This window comes from Apostichopus japonicus, chromosome 18, assembly GCF_037975245.1.
Source record: "Apostichopus japonicus isolate 1M-3 chromosome 18, ASM3797524v1, whole genome shotgun sequence".
Classification (NCBI taxonomy): domain Eukaryota; kingdom Metazoa; phylum Echinodermata; class Holothuroidea; order Aspidochirotida; family Stichopodidae; genus Apostichopus; species Apostichopus japonicus.
This window is the reverse complement of record NC_092578.1, coordinates 14,377,450-14,400,144: the sequence shown is the minus strand read 5'-3', so window position 1 is coordinate 14,400,144 and position 22,695 is coordinate 14,377,450. Positions and strand designations below refer to the sequence as shown.

General features: G+C 38.0%; 1 protein-coding gene and 3 long non-coding RNA genes across 4 annotated transcripts in view; 3 read left to right on the top strand and 1 right to left on the bottom strand.

Annotated features, from left to right (window-relative positions):
* Positions 1–22,695, bottom strand: part of LOC139958476 (uncharacterized) — a 324,735-nt gene that overhangs the window by 36,170 nt on the left and 265,870 nt on the right. The gene's annotated exons all lie outside the window — the stretch shown is intronic.
* The window catches only part of LOC139958443 (uncharacterized), an 81,696-nt gene that overhangs the window by 31,052 nt on the left and 27,949 nt on the right, over positions 1–22,695 (top strand). The window contains exons 6-10 of the mRNA XM_071955526.1: positions 1,019–1,189; positions 1,571–1,744; positions 2,598–2,771; positions 4,612–4,803; positions 11,908–12,039. Coding sequence (XP_071811627.1) covers positions 1,019–1,189; positions 1,571–1,744; positions 2,598–2,771; positions 4,612–4,803; positions 11,908–12,039 — 843 coding nt within the window. The remainder of the gene's footprint in view (positions 1–1,018; positions 1,190–1,570; positions 1,745–2,597; positions 2,772–4,611; positions 4,804–11,907; positions 12,040–22,695) is intronic.
* Positions 4,845–11,855, top strand: LOC139958471 (uncharacterized). The gene is made up of 3 exons (XR_011789798.1): positions 4,845–6,565; positions 7,368–7,582; positions 9,361–11,855. It is a non-coding gene; the product is annotated as an uncharacterized lncRNA (long non-coding RNA).
* LOC139958891 (uncharacterized) lies at positions 12,312–21,601 on the top strand. Its single transcript, XR_011789898.1, has 5 exons — positions 12,312–12,966; positions 16,164–16,420; positions 16,991–17,179; positions 17,925–18,040; positions 18,598–21,601. It is a non-coding gene; the product is annotated as an uncharacterized lncRNA (long non-coding RNA).

Here is a 22,695-nt window from a genome sequence, read left to right as displayed (position 1 = left end):
ACTTCATGTTTCCATGCACCACCAGTTGTTGAATCTAACGGAAACTGCGTAACAACGGTTACATTTTGAAAGCATTTTTGAAGATTTTTGTTTTCATTAAAAGAGCTAGATCACGCCCAGATGTGAGTTTAGTCGTGAATATACAACAATAAACAGCGACGGTATCACCGGTGTAAAACATGCAAACCAATACATTTTTAGTTTTAGATTCCAATTTTTAGCTAAAATGTTGAAATGAACGCCACCCAATGTGAAGGTGTAATCCAAGCCTTGCGGGCTTCTCCAGTTCGATCAGCTTCACCGGACGTCAGTTAAACTTAAGCTAACTGTCACTGTTAGTAGGAGTAGCAGTCTAGGTCTTAGTATAATATTATTAGCCTAGTCAGAGACCTAGTTCTAATAAAGTTACTCTAGTAGGCCTATAGTCAGAGAGACATTGCGAAGATGATCGAAGGTCTGTGATACGAAGTGTAATATTACGTGTAACCAAGGGATATGTTTTGCACTCTTATTACTGTTGTCACTAGTATGCTGGTCGCGTCGGCGATCATCTGTTGTTCGAGCAAGGATAGCTTCTTTGGTAATGAATATGCATTACAGTACGTTCTCTGTTTAACTCAAGAGGCATGGCGTAACATCTTCTGTCTTCAGCGATTAAATCGTTTGATTCTTTTTTTGAACGTTTGTTTCAAAATTAGTTTGGTGAATTCTTCTAATTTTTTATGCATCGTCAGATGAGTAGCTTAAACGATATTTCATTTAAATTAAATGAGCAGTATTATGTATTTCCTTTTTTCGAAACAAACGGAATCCATTTACGAGAATTCATCATGGTCATAGCTATGTAAGACGACCACTAATATACAGTTGTAAAATGTAGCGATATATGCAAGTTGGGTCACGCCCGGAACCCGGGAAATTCAAATTCTGTCCTTGCAAAATTAATATTTGCCCTTCAATATTTCAAACTTTTAACAATAGTCAGCTTCTTCTTTATCTACTTTGTTATTTTTTACAGATGCCTGCCGAAATCCACCTGAAATTGAAAACGCATCTCATGATGATAAACAGTCTTACGCTAATGGTGAACGTTTGTTTTACTCGTGTAATGCCGGTTATGAACCGGTCTCTAGCTCTTATCTGCAATGTGTTGATGGGAATTGGTCAGAGGCAGACATCCGTTGTACAGGTATTTTTATGCAATATTTTCTCCCGTTTGGTATTCAATTTTACCAAACCTACCTAATTTTAACTAAAATTAAAATTGATCCAATTCATACACCCGTCTTGAATTTCCATCCAAACTAAGGTTGATAAACTCACGATGATCTTCATCGTTTCGTCGCCCGCCACTGATTTCAATTAAACATTATTTGTTAAACACAAGTAAGAGTTTTAAAACATTTTTATCTTTTAGTTTCCTCGGAGACGAGGCCTATATTGTACCACATACTATCATTCTGAAAATGACATACACTTCAACAAAATCTGGTAGACCTTTGTTCTTTAGTAATTTTACCGCTATGGATTCATTGAAATGAGGTGGTACTACTGGCCTCCTTTATTTCAGCAAAAAGTTGTGGCTACCCAGGCGACATCAATAACGGAGGTATTATAGAGGAAGTATATACATATCCAAACAGTGTGACGTATGTGTGCCATGAAGGCTTCACGCTAAATGGCCGAACCACCAGAACCTGCCAAGCAAATCAACACTGGAGTGGAATTGCACCTAGTTGTAATCGTGAGTTTTTTCCCTCATTTATGGCCAAATGATTTACACTGACCAGAAAATTAATTCCATTATGCATTTATATTTAAGATATGGATATTAATTATCCTTGTAAACAGTGATTTTAACTAGAAAAATAACAACAAAAGCAACAAACACACACACACACACACACACACAAAAGAACAAGCAAAACCAAAATAACATCTTAACTATAAACTGGCTCTTACATATGCCAGTAGCTACACAAATGTTGTCTGCAATCTAATAGTTTTGGAGATAGCAAAAAAAAGGGGGAAAAAGCAAATCAAAGTCGGTGTATAATGTTGTTTATAATCTAACCATTTTTGATTTACATTTTGAGATACTAATGAGAAATCTTAAATTATTGAGTGAAGCATAAATCTCATCGAACTATCTGTGTATAGAATTAAAGGTATATAGCTTGTAATTCCGTGGCGTGAACAAGAGGACGTTGGGTGGGGCTTTGACAAGGCCTCACCTTCATCGTCAGTGGGGTCGAAACTTCATTGGGGATAAAATAATAGTCAGTGAGGGTCATTTTCAGTGGGGTTTAAGTCCCATGAGTTTTAGAATAGTGTTCGGTAAGAGTTAGGTAACTCCTACAGGCCCAGGACACTCGTTCAATAACGGTTCAAGCCCCTACCAAAATCAGTGGGGTGGTGGTGGGATTAAGAATATCACCCCCCTACCTTTGAAATCCTGTACATTTTACTGGTGTATATGTATGATAGGCATGTATTTGGAGTTGTCACATGTATATCTGACATAACACTACACACTCCAATATCTGACGTCGGAAAAATCTTAATATTTTGATTGTTACTTTATATTTGTAAATCAGCTGTTAAATGTCCAATGCTTGATGCACCAGAAGAGGGTCGCAAAGATGGTTCTGGAACTGGATATAATGATAGAGTGGAATTTTCGTGTGATCAAGGATTTAGCCTTAATGGGGAGTCTGTTCTCACTTGCCAGGGTGATGGAACGTGGAGCGCAGATGTTCCTGAATGCACGGGTGAGTTGAATTTGGCGACCTATATTATTAACATTATTAGATGACTTGAGTTCGTTTTTAAATGTCTTGGACTCGGACGAGGCTGTGTAGAAAGAACCCGAATGTGACACAGTTCAGCCTATTGTATTATGACAGTCGTCTTCCCTTGAACAGAGTCCCTTATTATTATTATTATTATTATATTGAAATAAATACGTCGAATCCAGTGGCGGCGGAACCGGGGGGGCTTGGGGGTGGCTCAGCCCCCAATGAAAAAGTTGAGGGGGCAAATGCATGATAAGCCCCCCCAATATTTACCAAGGCTCCGAAACGTGCATCTGCCCATTTTTCAATGCATACTTGTCTATCTGTCCGATGCACACTGGTCCCTCGGCCCGTCCCCTGGCTATAGACCACATTTTCACCCCAACCGCGTCTTCACGCCCCGTGAAAAGTTGAAGCAGTGAGTGTGAGTACCGGTAAGCGTAACACAACTTCGTCTTAGCTAGGCCAATGACTTGCCTCATTTCAGCCAGTTCTCCAACATCCCCTTACTTAGAGGGCGGAGCGTCCATATATACAGTCAGGGGGCGGATCCCCCCCCCCCTCCTGACGGACTCAAATTGACTGCTGGCGCCCTTTTCAGCTTTTCACTACTTTTAACTTATTCGCGATTATTGACTATTTTATTGCGCTCTCATATACCTATTGACATTTGTCATATTCTGTTGGTGTAATTTTCGGACAAAATGGCGACGACAACTATACTTATTCTCCGTTTATCTGCAAATTAGCAAGGCCCGGAAAGGGTCATTTCCTGCAATCTAGGGAGTAACTTTACTCAAAAATTTTCTGTACGCACCGCGCCAACCTGTGGTGGCGCTCCGCTTAGATAGTGTCGAAAGCGCCCCTACAGTCCATTCTTGCCCCCCCGACCAATACCCCTAGCTCCGCCACTGCCCTTACTACACTCAAAAACGTCTTTGCGAGTACACTACGTGTAATAGCTACTCTCTTAAAACACCATCGAATATACAAATTACAATGTTTTTACAGACTTTTACGTGCAATCTGAGAAATTGCAGGCTTGAAACCCATATTTTAGGGCTAGGTATTCGCAGCATAAAACACTCGGGAAGTGCCGTTTCCGGCCATCTGGGGGTTTGAAAAAAAAAAAAAATTTTCTTGTACGCTCCGCGCCAACCGATGGTGGCGCTCCGCTTAGATAGTCTCCACACATTAGCCCCCCAATAATTTTTCCGTTCCGCCGCGCCTGGTCGAATCTGCATACTGGTGGTTGCTCCTCTGAAAGTGCTAATTATGTTCAAATTATGATATACTGCAAATTTTGCTGTACGTGCTTAGCTTTATTTGACAGTAATGTACTTACAGGAAACCGTGCCGGGTTGGTTATACCATGTAGTCGAAACAATATGAAGTGATCACTAAAATTAATTTAATTTATAGCTATATCAGTAATTAAGTAGTTCTCCGCGTCACTAAAGTCATTGTTATGTAATGTGGGGATCAAGCTGAATATTTCTATACAATATCCAATACATTCCCCATTTCAACCTGTATGCCGGATCGTCAATTATTACTGGAACATGTCCCATTCCAAAAATCTTTGGTACTTTCCTGCCAAGATTAGAACCACGCGTTTGTGTTTCAATTTCTTACAGTTGAGTATTCAAACACATGTTAACTGGGAAGCTTGTGAAATCGGCACCGATATACCAAGGACATGGAGTTGGAATTAAAATTGAATAAGGAAAATAAGTTTCTGTCAAGCTAACATCAACGGAACATATTAAATAACATGTTATTTTTCCAACGAGGCTTTTCGTAATTTTTACTCTAGGATATTGTCAAAAGCCTAGAGAAGATGTCATGTGGGTATTCAACGATAGCTGCCAAGGAATAAGCGTCCAGCCCAACAAATGCGGTCTTTCTTACCTGTGTGATGATGGTTATTTTCCAATAAACCAAAAAGTCATTTGGTCGTGTTCAAAAGGAATATGGCAAAAGAACGCCGAACCGATATGTAGTACAGGTAAGGATTTTGTTTACACAAGAACACGGAACTCGGTAGTACTTTGCCTGGCTGTTTCCTTTTAAAGTCCAATAGAATCTGTTCCATTGCCACGACGACTACCAAAACTATTAAAGAAGTTGACGAAAGTTTACTGCCAATTAAATTAAAAGGTCATATCTGCATTCATGTCAACCACATCGCTCCATTTTTTTTCGAGAATATATTCCCAAAGCTAAGTCAGTAATGCAAAACCAAATACATCTTCTGTAAGCATTCACATTAATAAAAGCGGCTGAGGCGGGTCCTGTCTGTAGTGGGGACATGGGGTTGGGGAGGATAAACTTCGAAGGACACTGGGATATGTGACTTCACCGCAAAACGTTCCGACAAATTGGATCATTTGATGTGCATTCTGTACCAGAGTTGCCATTATTTAAGGTTCTTCAAAAAAAAATGGCATTTCGTTGCAATTTTCTTTATTTTTTTAACAAATGGGAACAATCGTATGACAGCCTTCTTAATTTCTGCACAAAAGGTCACTTTTTAAATTACAAAAAAAAAAGAAAAAAAAAGAAAGAAAGGAGGGGGAACGCCAAGCTCTTAATACCTCACACCCCTTCGACAACGCAACTATAAAAAGCTAGTACAGATGGAATAAGTAAGCAATACATGGAATTCACTGAAAAAATAAACTAGTCAATATTGCCACGGACCAACGTTAAATTAGTCTGTAACGTTAGTCAATGCACACGAACTAGCAAAAATCTTCGTTTCATCGCTGCTTCTTAGTCAGTTTACACTGACTAAGGAAAATATAATCACAGCTTAGTAGGTGGCGACGGACTAAGGTATTTTAACCCATGGACTAAGAACGATACGGACACCCGATTTACGCCATAATCGTAGCTTAGTCGGTGTCGACGGACTAATGTATTTTAACCCAATTCGATTCACTTCAATTTGGAAACCGAGAGGCAACGGCAGCTTGCTGGACTTGGCATAGTTTCATACGATCACTCTAAGCAACTTTCAACCGTAAATCACCCAAGAAGGTCTTTAGAAGAATGGAGGTATTAACTGCCATCATCGGCCTACCTGTTATTCCTTTAACTTGAAGGTAAAATTAAAGTTAATTGTTAGGCCACTGGCACTAGTACTGTATTATGGTTAGTGTAACGCTACCGTTGTAACGCTACTGTTGTCACGCTGGCGTTTCGCAATACACAAGTGCAATGACAGTGAGTAGCCTATAGGCTTCTACTGGGTACTGCAGTGCATTCTCAACACTAAAGTGTGCATTCTAAACACCAGTTAACAATGTGTTATGTGTGTATTGGGCTAGATTGAACAGTGGCACATAATCTTCTAATTTATTCCCAAACAAATGCTGGAACTATAAGTCTCAATAGTTTATTTGAAGTCTACACTCATTTGGTAAAGATTTCCTGTAATTTCCCATGTGAATCTAAATGGGTAGGCTTTGTGATATTGAATAAGCAAGGCTAGACCTTCAAACGTACAGTCACAGTGGGCTGAACAAATTATGTTGGCTAGTCAACGGTATTATATGTTGCGAGCAGTCAGGATGCACGCTTCAGTTCTATTTAACCTTTTCATTTATCATTTTTTAGTATTTAATTTCCGGTCACGCCCAGGAAACAATTGCGACATTCCTTCACGGTCGACTTGTTTACTGTAAGAAGTATTAACCGTTTTTTCTCAGGAAAGCTTGATAGTCTGAAGTTATTATAACATGTGCTTTTAGTATACTGCCAAAAGAGTAATTGTTGTATTTGTATTGATATTTTATGTAGAAGTAACGGAAAATTTAGTATGTTTAGTTTGGTCTAATTGCACGTTTTTTTTCTTCTGTCCAATGTAGTGCAGGGTTCACTTGCGCGAATTCAAATTATTCTGTTTATGTATATGTATATGCATCGATTCGTAGATTATGATGTTTTTTTGACATTTATTTGTAATTCAAGCATATCTGTTTAGTAGCAAAGTTTAAAGGTTAAGATTAATTAGTTTTCTCTTTTTGATCCTAGATTGAATGAAACTCATTGACGTAAATAATTGATCAGATCATATAGTTTAACGCAGTTCCTAAAACTCTGGGTATTCTCTAGTCTTCGCCGGTCCATTATATACTTTTGTACTACTAGTAAGACTAAATCAAAACGACCGAAAGACAAACTTAGTGTAACAAAGTACTGATTCTCCTCTAGCCTTGGTCTAAACAGGCTTGTTATGTGAGCAAGCAAAATAACAACTAAAAACGATTATGCCTATAAATAAGTTGGCTCAGTGCATTTCTGTTTCTAAAATTTTATATTTTTAAAGATCATAAAAACAAACAAAGATTTAGTCCATGTTTTATTATCTCTGTATTCTGGGCATTTGATTCTGGTTGCAATGGTGATGACACTCTCGTTCAAATTTTCAGCTTTATACAGTCTGCTTCAAACTTTGGGATTGTTTTTTGAGACTATAGTGGAAGCAAATCTCACATAACTTTGTGGTGACAACTTTTTTTTTGTTCTTTTTCAAATGATGAATACTTTGCTGTTTTTTTTTTCCAGCAGGAATTGAAAAGCCAAATATCTAAGTCAAGGGAGAGGTTTCCTGTGATGTACGACACCAGTGTGGAGGCAACAACAGAAGTGGAGAACTGTGTTATATATGGCTTAAAGACATGTTTTAAGATGATATATTGGTACCCTTCGCAGAACAAAAGAGTTTATCCAAGAGTCCAAAAAGCAAAGGAACAAGTACCATAGAGAAAAAAGATGGAAGAGTGAGTTTAACTATTGTACCCAACTGTTTAATGATATTAAAGATACTTTTCATAACCTGTTTTAAAAAAAAAAAACAGTCTAGTATATCATTTACGTGCAAGCTTCATAAGTTTGGTCAAATTTTCACTGATCTGTAGAGCGGGAGTCCAGAGGGTTTGGTTAGCTGGGAAGGTAACCAATTGCCTGGTACATCACAATGTTCACAATGCATTCCTGTATATGAAACCTGACGACTGGCAAACCGACTGTGGTGGATGTGGCTGGGAGAGCAATTTAAAGTCACCTAATAGCTAACCTAGATCAGCTTTCATGGTAACCACATCAAAGTAAGAACAATGTGTCAGGTATGGCCCCAAGAGCAACAAATGGCCATCGCCAGTAATTATTGGTGGTGGGGTACCCCTGCCAGTGATCAACAATTGACCCCTCACGGCTGACCTAGGTCAGCTCATGAGGTAACCACTTGAAACCTACTGGAAAATGTTGGTTAGGACTTCAGATAAAAGGGATGGGCATTGCCAGTAATTTTTATTGGTGGGGTACCCCTGCCAGTAGACCCCCAATATGCCCATCCCCTCATTGACCTAGGTGAGCTCATGATTTGACCAGTTGAAACCTACAGGAAAATGATAGGTATCGCTTCATATGTAAGGATGGGCATTTCCAGTATTTTATATTGGTGGGCCACCACTGCCAGAGTCCGCCCATCCCTTACATATACTGTAGAATCCTGTCAATCATTTTCCAGTAGTTTTCAACTGGTTAAATCATGAGCTGACCTAGATCAATGAGGGTGGGGGGGGGCATTTTGGGGGTCTACTGGCAGGGGTACCCACCAATAAAAATTACTGGCAATGCCCATCCCTTACATATAGTGTCCTGCTAATCATTTTACAGTAGTTTTCAACTGGTTACCTCATGAGCTAATCTAGGTCAATGGGGGATGGGCATTTTGGGGGTCTACTGGCAGGGTTACCCCACCAATGTAAATGACTAGAAATGCCCATCCCTTACATATGAAGTGATACCTATCATTTCCAGTAATTTTCAACTGGTTATCTCATGAGCTGACCTAGGTCAATGAGGGAATGGGCATTTTTGGGGTCTACTGGCAGGGGTACCCCACTAGTAAAAATTACTGGCAATGCCCATCAGTTGTATCTGAAGTCCTAACCAACATTTTCCAGTAGGTTTCAAGTGGTTACCTCATGAGCTGACCTAGGTCAGCCTTGAGGGGTCAATTATAGATCACTGGCAGGGGTACCCCACCACCAATAATTACTGGCAATGGCCATTTGTTGCTCTTGGGGCCATACCTGACACATTGTACTTACTTTGATGTGTTACCATGAAAACTGATCTAGGTTAGCTATCAGGTGACTTTAAAATTGCTCTCCCAGCCACACTCACCACAGTCGGTTGCCAGTCGTCTGGTTTCATATACAGGAATGCACTGTGAACATTGTGATGTACAAGGCAATTGGTTACCTTCCCAGCTAACCAAACCCGCTGGGCTCCCGGTCTATTGGGATTATTATTAACATGATTAACATAATTATTAAGCTTTGAAAAATAACTTGGTGTTATGCTGTTCAAAGCTAATAATTATTTGGTAAAGCTGCTATTCCTGGCTTATAATTTGAGGGACCTAGATTTAAATGTATACCTCTCAATATGTTATAAAATTTTAATGTAAATGTATGTTTATGATAATGTGAGTTATCATGTGCTATATCTGTATCTGCGCTTACACGTATATCATATTTTCTGTTCACAGGTCAATAATGGTGCAGATTTTGGCTTCCTGAAGACAAGTGGGAGGCCATTTGTAGTTAAGAGAAACACTCTTTGTTCGTGAAGACTTAACTGGTGTCGATTTGGGGTACCACTTTAAAACGAAAGTCATGAGGAACCCTTGCCCAAGATTCAACTTTGCATTATTGTGCAGTGCTATACTTTTGCGATTCATGTTTGATCCATGAACTTGTCTTAACTTTGTTGGAATAAAATCATATTTTCAGATTTTTGTTTACAGTGATTTCTTCTCTATCTGTCGAAAGTCAGCCTTTGTAGACATCAGAAGTTTTATCAGAAATAAATACTGCCAACGTACACATTATTTGTGTTTCTTCTGCTCTCTTTTCTTTCAGTGATGCTAGTCAGTGAAACTAGTCGGGTTTAATTCTTTCAGTGATTCTAGTCAGTGCAACTAGTCAGTCGATACCGACTAAGAAAGGTTAGTCGGGAGAGGCACCATCCTGACTAATGTAAAACCTGCTATAAACTAGTCGGTGGCTCATATAAATTAGTCGGTAAAGACCGACTAATGTCACCAACTAATGTAACTGACTAATATACATTTACCGACTAAGACATTGTTGATCGACTAAGCTGACGGACTAAGATGACCTACTAAGAAATCCAACTGACTAAGGAATAAATTAGTCGGTATAGCAAGTGACTAAGGCTATGTTAGTCGGGAGAGGCACCAGATGGACTAACGTTATGTTAGTCGGTGAACCAATTTAAGTTTTCAGTGTTGCAGATCTTATCCCAAACGGTTAACATCATTATGACTAACCACGTTTGCAGTACTATCGCCTTGAATATTGGTACGTGCATAGATCTTGCCGAAATTAACCCGTTGAACATAGCCATTGGCGATGTGATCATTGTCGTTTTACATTAAATCGTTCACTGTAAACCTACAGTCTCTGGAATTTAACATGGGTTTTGTCATTTTGATATACTTGTTATAATCAACATGCTGTTTTCGTTATTGCTACCTTAGACAACTGACCTTTTACCCATAAGACCTGACTTAGTCATGTATGCACAGCGCCCCATGGCTAGGTACATACTCAACAGGTTTAAGTTACCTTTAAACAAGTAGTTCTCCACTTATCCAGCATGGTTTCGAAGATTTCGGCCAATTTGTCATTTTGGTATGCGCTTTACAGCCATAGGTTCTGTGTTTAGTAACTGGTCGTTTGACATCTTACCTATGAATCTATACCGTAATAAGTAACATGAGCACGAGATCCTATACAAATGCACACACTCACTGAGTTTCAAGTCAGTCTGTCCTTTTAAGAGTTCGTGGCACAACATCATCATTTTCACATGCATACACAAATATAGACCCACCACTCTGCCTTTTGACCCCTCACCTAAAAAGTTGTTTTTCCACCCCATCGTATTGTGTCACGCTATTGTACCCCCACCCCATCTTGACAGTCAGACCCACCGAGTTTCAGGTCAGCGCTTCATTGTATGAATGAATAAGATTACAACATATAAAGGAACCTGCTTTCAACGAAATTTTCGCGTCTTTCTTACCATTCATGTTACTACCGGTCAGTTATAACACACAGCCGAAAGCAGATATATTTTCCTAACGTGTTGGCTCGTATTCCAAAGAAGTTCTTGTCCATTCTCATTCATATAATTACTATAAAAAATAACGCCAAATTGCGAACAAAGAAGTATAAACATAATCGGTTATATTCGTTAGTATACGTACACGTCAATTAAGGAGACATTTCACAGGTTCCCCAAATGAAACATGTACGTAATCCATATAGTTCCAGATCTCATCCCAAAATTTGGGTATACGACCATTATGATATAATAATTTTGGAGGCACATCGATAAACATAGATCCACCACGTTAAAAGTAGATGAGTCTTGATCTCACTGACCTCATGATCGTTGACATTGGACGCCCATTAAAACGCTGTAACAGTCTTTAAAACAAGGGACAGTCAAACCGTCGTTACTTTCTATATGGTTATGACACTTTCAGCTATTATATCAGTATGGCATGTTCATAACCAAAAGATCATCCCTATCTCATCTCTATACACGTAATGTACATATAATGTAAACATAGCAACAGTTGCAATGGAAATGCATGTTATTACTGGAACGTATACTTGCGACCCATACAGGTCACCGTACGTTCCTGTATTACGATCTGGGAGATGGCATCACGCAATGAAGCGTTTCTATTCTGATTCTTATTTATTTGTCCCTCGATGTAAAAAATATCACAACAGGTGTGTCGCAGTCCGTATATAGTCGATGGTCTTCAACATGTTGAGGGTTGTGTCTTGGCATATTAAATAGTACCCCAAGTGACAGTCGTAGGGTCAAAGGTATAGTGGATCACATTTCATTCACCTATGTTGATTTTGAGGTGTCCGAGTCAACTGCACGGTATGCAATAATGGAATGGTCCTCGACATTTGACCTCACTTCTTGGTGTATATATATATATATATATATATATATATATATCTATTTTTGGGTTCTTTCTTTTTAGTGAAACCAGATTGCTCTGATGATGAATTTGCTTGTACTTCTGGGCTTTGTGTCCCTTCCAGTGCTTTGTGTGATGGTTACAATGACTGTGGAAATATGGATGATGAATTCTCCATGTGTAATCTAGACTTAAGTAAGTAATCAAAAGTAATTCAAAGATCATATACAATTACCCTTCCCCACTTCCTGCTACCAATTGTCTTTCAAAAAGTATCAATTCAAGTTTCTGTTGTATTTAATTCAGCTTTTGATCACTTTGAGTTCCCATGGCAGCTGTAGAGTTAACTGGGTAATGAAGGCAGCGTAACTATTCATAGATTACCTATATATATATATATATATATATATATATATATATATATATATATATATATATATATTTATATATATATATATATACATTGGTATTTTTGTTTACTTCAATGCATGGTAGCTGGGACTTAGGTTTACCTCGGGGATAGGTTTACCTGACACCAGGTAAACCTAAGTCTAGGGTCTTCTTGTTCAATCAATTTCACTTCCTTTGAGGAATGATTATTTCGAGTTAAGAGAAAATCTCATAAACTTTTCAATTCCGAAGTTACAAAAGAAAAATCGTTCATTTAAAGGGTAAAATTTCCCCTCAAAAGTGGAGGTAATTCCGAAGGGTATATAACAGAATTACGAACATGGTATATATGTTGATCCCAACTTTACACCTCGATTTTGACCAAATGCGGCTATATATAGTTCCGAAACTTACAGGTTCCTCTAATTACACTGAAATCTTCGTGTTTGTACTTTTTCTTCCATTAATTTGGGATATTTAAGAAAATAAGAGTTTCTATTTTAACTGGCAAATTTACACGTAACGAAACAACGCCCCCATTCATAAGCAGTTCTTTCTGTGTTCGGTGGTAGGGCAGTCGATCGGATCGTATCGTTGCTCTCCCAATAGCCTACATTCAACGTTACTCTATGTGGGCCTAGCCATGTAGTCTACAAAGGAAAGTGCCGCAGGTTACCGTAAACGTTGCCCATTTGAAGTTGGCTTTTGGAACTTTGGTGGAGTATATGCATTGTAAGTAAATTCCTTAAAAGTGTTCCGGATATATTAATAACATTTAGAGTAAATACCTTCATGCTGAACACAAATAAAGTAAGACCATGGTTAGAGTTAAAGTAGACTAGCCTAGGCCTAACGTTAGCCCTAAATTGGACCTATCAGTATTACTGGCTATGGTAAATCACAGCTGCCTGCTACTGTCTTTGCTGATACTCGGAATATAAAATGTGATATATAAATTAAAGTATATACTTGTAACAGACTGGTCAACCTACACATTTTGCAGCCTGGTGATCTTCCAGATCTTTTTAAGTAAAGGCTTAATAATTGACGCACCTCCAAATATTACTAGGCCTACTAGTAGCATACTACTATTACTATACTAGCCTACTACTACTGTACTGTAGCTAGTACTAGCAACTATACAGCAGGCAACCATAACTTTTTGCAGCCAAGCAGAGTTAAATATTTCATGAGTTTGAATCCATTTCAGGTATATGCTGATCAAATTGTGTTTGTGCATGTTTTGGGGCATTTGGAAATCTTACTCCCTAAAATAACCAAAATTACCTCAATATAATACCACTAATCTCTGGGACCTGACCTTTCTGAGGTTAGAGGCTCAGAGCATAGCAAACAGCATCCAAAAATAATGGATGTTTACTTAGGCCCTTCACTTCACTACTAAGCTTATCGACAGATGTGTCAATTTAGGGGTATGAAAAAACTTGCATTCGTGCGATACAATTTTGAACCATTTCACGAAATATAAATCTTTGGGTATGTCTCAATCTCTCTGCCATAAAATAAGGCAGTCAGAAAGTCACAACTCCACAAAAACAGATACACAAGCAAACGGAACACTACAGTAAAAGAAAGGGCCTGATAGATTCCATAAACGAGTTACAAAAGTAAAAAATGTGCAAACGTTTGCCGTCTCAGTACAATATTCATCCCCACAATATTCTCTATATGTGTTAGTGTGCATCACTTAGCCCTGTGCGTACAGTAGTAGTGGTGTGTCATTGGTTCTGATTCAGAGAACTAAGTCACACAGGGCCTCAGTGTAGCAGTGTACAACAATTTTTTGTAACATGAGTTTTTTCCCCCTGCACCTACTGTATGGGATGAATCATGGCTGAAGGTAAACAATTGAGTATTCATTTTAGAATAACAACGCAATCATGGCTAAGTAATTTAGGCATTTTGATATTAACGTTATGATGTGGGTAGTGTTAATAGTGCTGAAGTAATAGCTTGATCAAAAGTATTCCTCAAAGTCCCACAATGCCTTCACAGGGTGACCTACTGTACAGTCACTTGAACACTTAGGAGTTTTTGCAAAAAGAGCAAATTACTTGTCCAAAATTGCTAGGTTTGATCCAGTTTTACGGAGTCCCATAACAAAAAAACACAGTCTGTGATATATCAATGGAAAAGTGTAAAGATTCAATGTAACATATTTGAAAGGATTATAGTATGTTGAAAAACCACCAGCTATGCATTTTAAGGAAATAAACAGTACGTCATTGAACCTTGCATTGTGTTCACACTAATGAGTTATGAAATTGTTATCAGTGTCTTCATCATTAAAAGCTATTAATTAGGTTGATCAATTGTCTCACATATTAGTGCAATCACAGAGGTTAAATTTCAATCAGGTTATAATGCCAAGGGAATCCAGACCTACTTCATAAAAATAAAAAAATTCATGGCTCCTATAAAAATCATTCATGATAAAAACCAGCATACATACAGTATGTGCAACTAAAGCAGTTTCATATTGGGTATCATGTCCAAAAAAAAGGTCTTGATTGTATTCAGTTTTCATACTTTTAAAAATGACCATCTGTGTGCAGTAATTTGGTGTTAGTAAGTAACATGAAAATGCACAAGACTAATGTTCAACAGGCACTAGATAGTTCTCATGTCCATAGCACAAACCAGGGAGTTGTTCCATTACAACTCCCTGCACGAACAGGCTATTATGATCAGAGTTGTTATGGAACAAATAAAACTCCCTTGTATGATGTTAGCACTGTACTGTGTGACAAAACACTTAAATGCATACATGTGGTAACATGTTGCTATGATCCGATACTAGCTGGTTGGGTGTATAAATAGATCACCATTATGCAAACTGCACTGCACATGGTTTCCATTATGTAATAAGTTTCATTTTATGAATTTGTCAATCTGACATGTATGCTACTGTACAGTATATGTGTAGGCTGCATGAACAACTTATTGTATCTTAATAATATACAGCAAAAAACTATTGAGAACTGTGATAAACAACATTTTCAAAGTGGCAGTTGGGGATCTAAAAAGACCACTGAAAGCCTTCTGTAGCGATATAACATGATACTAAACATTATATATCTCTGCAAGCTAGTGTACCCTGCTTTGAGATGTATGGTTTAAATAAGGTTTTCATAAGTTTGCCCTGTTGACCCAACCACTGGCCTAGCCCTAGACATACCAATAAATAGATCTATCCATGCTTCAAATTGAGTTTTCACAATTTGACCATTTTTACCTAAATTTCCTTTGACCTTCACCAAAAACAATAGGCTTCTTGTACTTGTGATGCATCTATTCATACATACTGTACCAACTATGAGATCTGTCCAATAAAGCTTACTGTCATGAAAAACTGTGTTAACAAGCTAGGATCACAAACACAGTACTCCTACAAATGCACACGCACACATATGCCATCGTGAGTGGAAAGTTTCAACATCATTGAAACCAAACATTAAAAATGAACTCAGTCATAATGCCAAAGTCTGTGTTCACGAGTAGTTCTGAGCTTAAACCCCAAATGATACGTTGAGGGACTAAATGTACCGGTATTCATAGTCTAGGGTGCATGCAATTTTTAAGTAAATGAACTGCATGCGGGATGAGGCATTGAACCATGCATGAATACTCAGTCAATCCCTTGAAGTGATTGCATGCTAAATTCCTGGGTACAACTTACATACCAAATAATAGATCAATATTCAAACTTAGTAGTGTGGCATTTTTCTCAATTGTTGCATATGCGGTTTCCATGAAAAAAGTGATAGCTAAATTAACTAAACTGACATGAATATTGGACAACATGTACACTAAGTATTGACATCAAATAGGGAACTGCACTGTCAAGACTTCCACCTGCAATTTATGAAACAATTATCTGGACTTATTTATGTTCATTCTCTTGTCAGAAAAGATGGCTTAAATTTGGCACAATTTGAGGAATGCATGAATGCAGAATGAGAACACCACAGCAGATATGCTCCACTTTATTGCAAGAAGTACAGGGCTGCAATTTCAAGGTCAACACAGGATATCAAAATACTGTACAGTAACTTTGAGCTGCTGGTTCATGCTGACCATGGGATGCAGCGAGAAATGACTTATATGGAAATAAGGAGCTCCCACAAGCATATATTGCAACATCCCCAGTTGTCTTTAATATTCAGTAAGTATTGACTGTGAGATATATTTTAAATCCCTATGACCTGAAGTTAGTTCTCTAAAGTCTTCCCTTTAATATCCTCTAAGTCTGATCAACACAAACTATACATAATATAAATTTACTGTACTAAGTTTCAACACGAACAAAGATGATGAAAATTTGCTGTTTATTTTCAAAAACTGTAAACGATCTAAGGCAACGGCTAACAAAGTAATGTAAGAAAGGCTTTCCACTTCCCACCAAGTCCACTGCCAAACCTTTTGTTTTACTTTGTTACTTCCACCATCATAGAATGTTATCAGAATTGAAATGACTTTATGTGTAGTCTTTGAAAACCAAATGTACTGTAAATCTGCCATCTGGCAGGCTGGAATGAATTGTAGGTAGGATTGTGAAGCAAAGACTTGAGGTGTTAACACACCATCACATTTTAACCTTGATTGTGATGTGTTTATTTGTACCTTTTGCAACAATGTCAATATCAAAATGTGAGGCTTTAAAAAAATATTTACATGGAATGTACTTCAGTGAAACTTTGACATATGATTGAAATGTTGTTTTGGTTTGTTGTAGGTTAACAAGAGCTGGTGGAATTTCTCACCAAGAGAAGGAAGTACTGTCATCAATAAAGTCTACAGACAGAAGAATATTTTTACTGAAGATCAAAATTTTCAATGAAAGGAAGGCTTTCGATTAAAATTGGACAAACAACTTCTGTAGATACAATGAGGACTAGATTTATATGTCATTGCTTGGAGCCAGGTACAGTGCATTCTATGAGTTTGAATTTTTCTTTTTATTTTCTGGACAGGTATATGACATGCAGCATACAAATAAAAATTTGTTAATGAATTTTCTTCCTTCACAGCATCATAAAATTCATTATTAATAATCCATTTATACAAATTCTTATGTTGCTGTATTTGAGAATAATTTTCGTTAGTAAAACAAAGATTTTAATCATATTCATTGCATTAACTATTATTCATGTAACTCCCTTACTTCACTGTACTGTATCAAATAAAACATTGTTTCACCAATCCATTATTCCAGTTGTTATACTGCTGGGAGGGGAGACACCAAGGTCTTTTAATACTTCAGTTACCCAATTAATGCTAACTAGATGCTCAATAATGCTTCCCACAATGGGGATGTTGGGTCTAGCAAACCTTAAGTCTGGTGGACCCTCAATGTAATGGGCATCCTCCCCCCCCCCCCCCCATGTTGGTACTGCATGTGGTATACTTTTGTTAGTGAAACTAAGAGTTTCATCCTAGTCATTACATTGAGGGATGCTCTTTATTAAACTCCCTTACTTCACTGCAGCGTATTGGTAATCAACTATTCTAGTTGTAATGTTGCTAGTACTGTATTGAGAATCCTTTTGTTAGTGAAACGAAGAGTTTAATGCTATCCATTACATTTAGGAGTACTCTCTAAGTGTCTACCTTCACAACATCATATAATAAATTATTAACAATCCATTATCTCTTTATATTTTTGGCAGAGCTGTAGTCGAGTCCAATTAGCCAGAGCCCGATCCAAGTCCGAGTCCATCTGGTTTGAGCCAAATACAAGACCCCTCAAGTCCGAGCCAACTCCAGATACCAAAGATCACCTTTGGTAAAAATTCTTGAACTGTTATGATAATTATGCACCCAGGAGGAAATTTACCTCATGCTATAATTTTTTCGGACCAGATAAGTGGCAGCAAGCTCTTCCTGGTTCATAAATGTTATAAAACTACTGGGAGGGGAGTCACCAAGGTCCTTCAATACTTTCAGTTACCCAATAAATGCTAACTAGATGCTCAATAATGCTTCCCACAATGGGGGTGTTGGGTCTAGCAAACCTTAAGTCTAGTGGACCCTCAATATAATGGGCATCCCTCTTGTTGGTACTGCATGTGGTATCCTTTTGTTAGTGAAACTAAGAGTTTTATCCTAGTCATTACATTGAGGGATGCTCTTTATTAAACTCCCTTTCTTCACTGCATCGTATTGGTGATCCATTATTTCAGCTGTAATGTTGCTAGTACTGTATTTGAGAATCCTTTTGTTAGTGAAACGAAGAGTTTAATACTATCCATTACATTTAGGAGTTAACTTTCTAAGTCTCTACCTTCTCAACATCATATAATAAATTATTAACAATCCATTATCTTTTTATATTTATGGCAGAGCTGTAGTAGAGTCCAATTAGCCAGAGTCTGAGCCAAGTCCGAGCCCACTTGGTATGAGCCAAATCCAAGACCCTTCAAGTCCGAGCCGACTCCAGATATTCAAATATGATCACCTTTGGTAAAAATTCTTGAACTGTTATGATAATTATTCACCCAGGAGGAAATTTACCTCATGCTATAATTTTTTCGGACCAGATAAGTGGCAGCAAGCTTTTCCTGGTTCATAAATGTTCAGCCCGGGCGCTCAACTTTCAAACCATGCAGGGAGAGGCAAAATCATATTCAAACCACGACCACCGCCAGGTTAGAACATGCTTGTGAGAACCCTGCTCTACTAAAAGTGATATTCTAGTTACATTTAGGATTGCTCATTAGGATTTTCAAATCATAATCATTGTCATGGTTGCTACTTTTTCTGATGTCATCATCATTTGTGAATTATTGTTATTGTTGCCATGTTACATTTGCCAGTATCAATTTTGCTTATTGTTCTCTCAAAATTGCAGAGTAGAAGGAAGAAATGTTAGCTAATAGTTATTATACCATATGTTCTTGGTCTCTAAATTGTTTACGCTGAGGTCAGTATGAACAGAAGTGTTTATAATAGTTTTCCTTTCTGTTAAAGTATTTTCTGAATCATTTCATTAATTTTATATTTATACTCGAATTTTCAGTAGGTGTTGGCTTCATTGAGGGTCAAAGGCTACTCAAGGTCAGTAGAGTAACATAGAGCATCTAACTCAACAAGGAAAAGTTGGTGATCATATGTAGTGCATATAGGTTTCTGACATTGAGTACTATTCTATAAATTTGTACAGTATAGCAGAAGCCCATGTGAGATAACTAGATATCTGAAACTGAAAGCCATGTTAACATGATAGTTCAATATTGGAATGATGAATGGAAGTTTGTATGCAGGTGTATCATGTGCTGAGTGCTCTTAGCCAAGTCAAAGGTTATTTGAGGCCAATATAGGTCAAATCTGAAAACCTTCATGATCCCATACTATCTAGTATCTTACTAGTAGCTGCTTTAATAGCTGAATCTTAGGGCAATTAATATATTTATCAGAACAAGTAATGTACCTCAAAAGACTTCTTAAGCTCTTTTGAGCCCCATTCAATATTTCAGTGTATTAACTTCATCATTCTTTTAACAAATTTACTCCAAATTGCTAGTTTCATGTTCTGGCAATGAACCTTTGTCATATCATGTTGCATGAGTGCTGTAACTGGTTTACAAGCTTGCAAAAGTCTTAAAAGGAGGATAGGGTGTTGGGATAAATAATTCAAAATAATATTACCAAAATGGTACCATATTTTGCTTTTCTTTTTTCCCATATGTTGCCACTGCTTGAATAAGACTAGTTGATAGGACTTTTTGTGAGCTCCACCTTTGACAACAAGGTACAGTAGACTTCAACTGCATCTTGTTGGCAACATCCTAGGAAAGTTTCAGTAAACACAGATGTTTCTCTAAATGAGGAATCTGTGAACATTCCAATACTGCAAGTCTTTATTGGACATTTCAGCAGGAGGCAATAACCAATTTTGCTACCGTTACATACTGAAGGTCCTTCATAAAATGCCACTTAAAGAACTGTATTACTTCCTTGGGAAGGTGAATTTTATTGTCAAATACAACATCTGTCAAATATTTAGTTTCCCAACCTGTCCAACTCCCCCCCCCCACCCCTCCATTTATCCCGAGTAGTTTACAGAAACTGGGACAGAACATTTTTTTGTGGGAAACAAGGTTAAATAATGTTGTTTGAGGTATTGAGCATTTATCTATATGTCCCTTTGGAATCTAGATAGGAGGAAGTAGCAAACAATGCAAGGAAAACATGAAGTTCAAGTGGATGCTTTAATTGCTTTTACCCAAAACATTGCTATATTCATTGATAAATATAATCCACTTCAAATTCAGTACCATTATACAACATGCAAAAGAGTTATGATATTGATGTACTTTCTGAATTTAGACCATTGCAGGGGAACAAGTTTAACATTGGTTTTTAATTTGACTGTATGTAGAAAACACCGGTTACATAATGAACCTCAGATACAATGTCGTGTAAATACATATTACTGCTAGGAGCTGTTTAACAAACAGTGAAAGAAAAATGTATTACTTGACTATCAAGAGATTCGCAGAACTCCACTCCTTCAACAATATTTACAGTGGTGCAGACTTCAAAGCAGTGCAAGGGCAACAACTGCCTATCTCTTTAAGAAATTTCCAAGTGCTTTCATTTCTAGCATTTGCATATGTTCAAAAGAAAAATGACAAATTAAAAGATGTGGTCTTTTCAACATGTTACCACATCTCCCCCCCCCCCCCCCTCTCTCTCCCATCAAAAAAGTATTGCATGTACAGCAGTAACCCTTTTTGTACATGTGCAATATATGGGGCAGAGCCTTATTCATGACTTGACCAAGCCCTTTATCCATTTGAATAGCACAAGTTATGTCAGTGGTATTCACATCAATGCCTCATAGAAAATGTGCCTCATGGTCAATTTTCTAGCTGATAGCATGAATGTGAATGAGCTGAAGTTGTAGAAGTTGCTTTGTTTATATATTTCTGAAAGTAACATGAAATTTCATATTGATTTTTAATGAAAATATTTGCATTTATCAATAATAAACAGAAATAAGACATAATGATTTCTGCTATAGTGTCTTATCTCTGCCTCTTATGTTAAAATTGGGTTCATTGGTTGGTCCTTGTACTTCGAACATATTGCTCCCTAACTCAGCAAACCCATATTCGATCTGAAGATGCTAATTCAGACAGCTTACTGTTCTAGCAAGTTCTCGACCAATTATATTGATGAATTTGCATCTGGATGAATTTGCACTGGATGAATTTGAATCATGCCAACTATGTAAGGAGCCATTTCTTTAAACCTTGCAAGACTGGTCTATAGAGTTTCAGCTAATTTAATACAAGCCGATCCATGAAGAATTCAAATACTGTGTAATCCTATCCTACTTCAAAGGTGTACGTGGTCAAAAGGTTTCCTAGTAAAATTACTGGTCCTTTCAGATCTGCAACTTCATCATGAGAACTTCTTTTTGGTCACATAGTAGCTTGAAACAATTGAAAGTTGGAGACAGTACTTTGAAGATATGTGCTTCGGCACCATGTACCCAGTGGCGTAGCCACGGGGGGGGGGGGGGAGGGGAGGGGGAGACAGCCCCATGAAAGCTTGTCGCCCGCCCACTGGGATTTTGGGTGTCGAAAAAATTACATGTGCGAAAAATATATCATTCATTGGTCTGCATGGTATCGAATCTCCATGATGACCACTCATGAACAACCCTTCGACCGCGGACCGGCGGTAGGCTATAGTTGCTGAAAAACCTGACGTTACATAGCGCATAGGCCGAGATATGTCATGATATTTCAAAGCAACTTACCAGATTGTCTTTTTTCTTCTATTTCTCTAAACTATTTGATGACCATATCAAGACATGGGGATCTCAAAATAAAGGATGTTGTGAAACTTTAGAGCAGCTTACAAGGTCTGGGAAGTGTTATTTCCAACGATCTAGGAGGTCTTTATAGCTGAAAATTTCCCGTACGCTGAGCGCCAACCCATGGTGCCACTCCACTCAGGTAGTAACAAGACGCCCTCCCAGGAATTGGTCAAGCGCCCACCCCCTCCACTGGAACAATCCTGGCTACGTCACTGCATGTACCACAGGTTTATCTGATATCAAAGTGAAAGCGGCTTTCCACAAGAATAAAGAAAGCATATCTACATTTTTGTGTAACACCTACACAACTCAATCCCCACGCAAACAAGACTACCTACGTATACAGTTTTCATTGAGGATTCCAATAATTCCTGCAATTTCCTACCAATAACATATGGAAAGTCACTCCTGTTATCGTGGCGGAGCTAGGGGTATTGGTAAGAGGGGGTGAGAATGGTCTGTATGGGCGCTTTCGACTTTATCTAAGCGGAGCGCCACCACAGGTTGGCGCAGAGCGTACAGAAATCTTTTGAGTAAAGATACTCCCTATATGGCCGGAAATGACCCTTTCCGGGCCTTGCTAATTTGCAGATAAACGAAGAATAAATAGG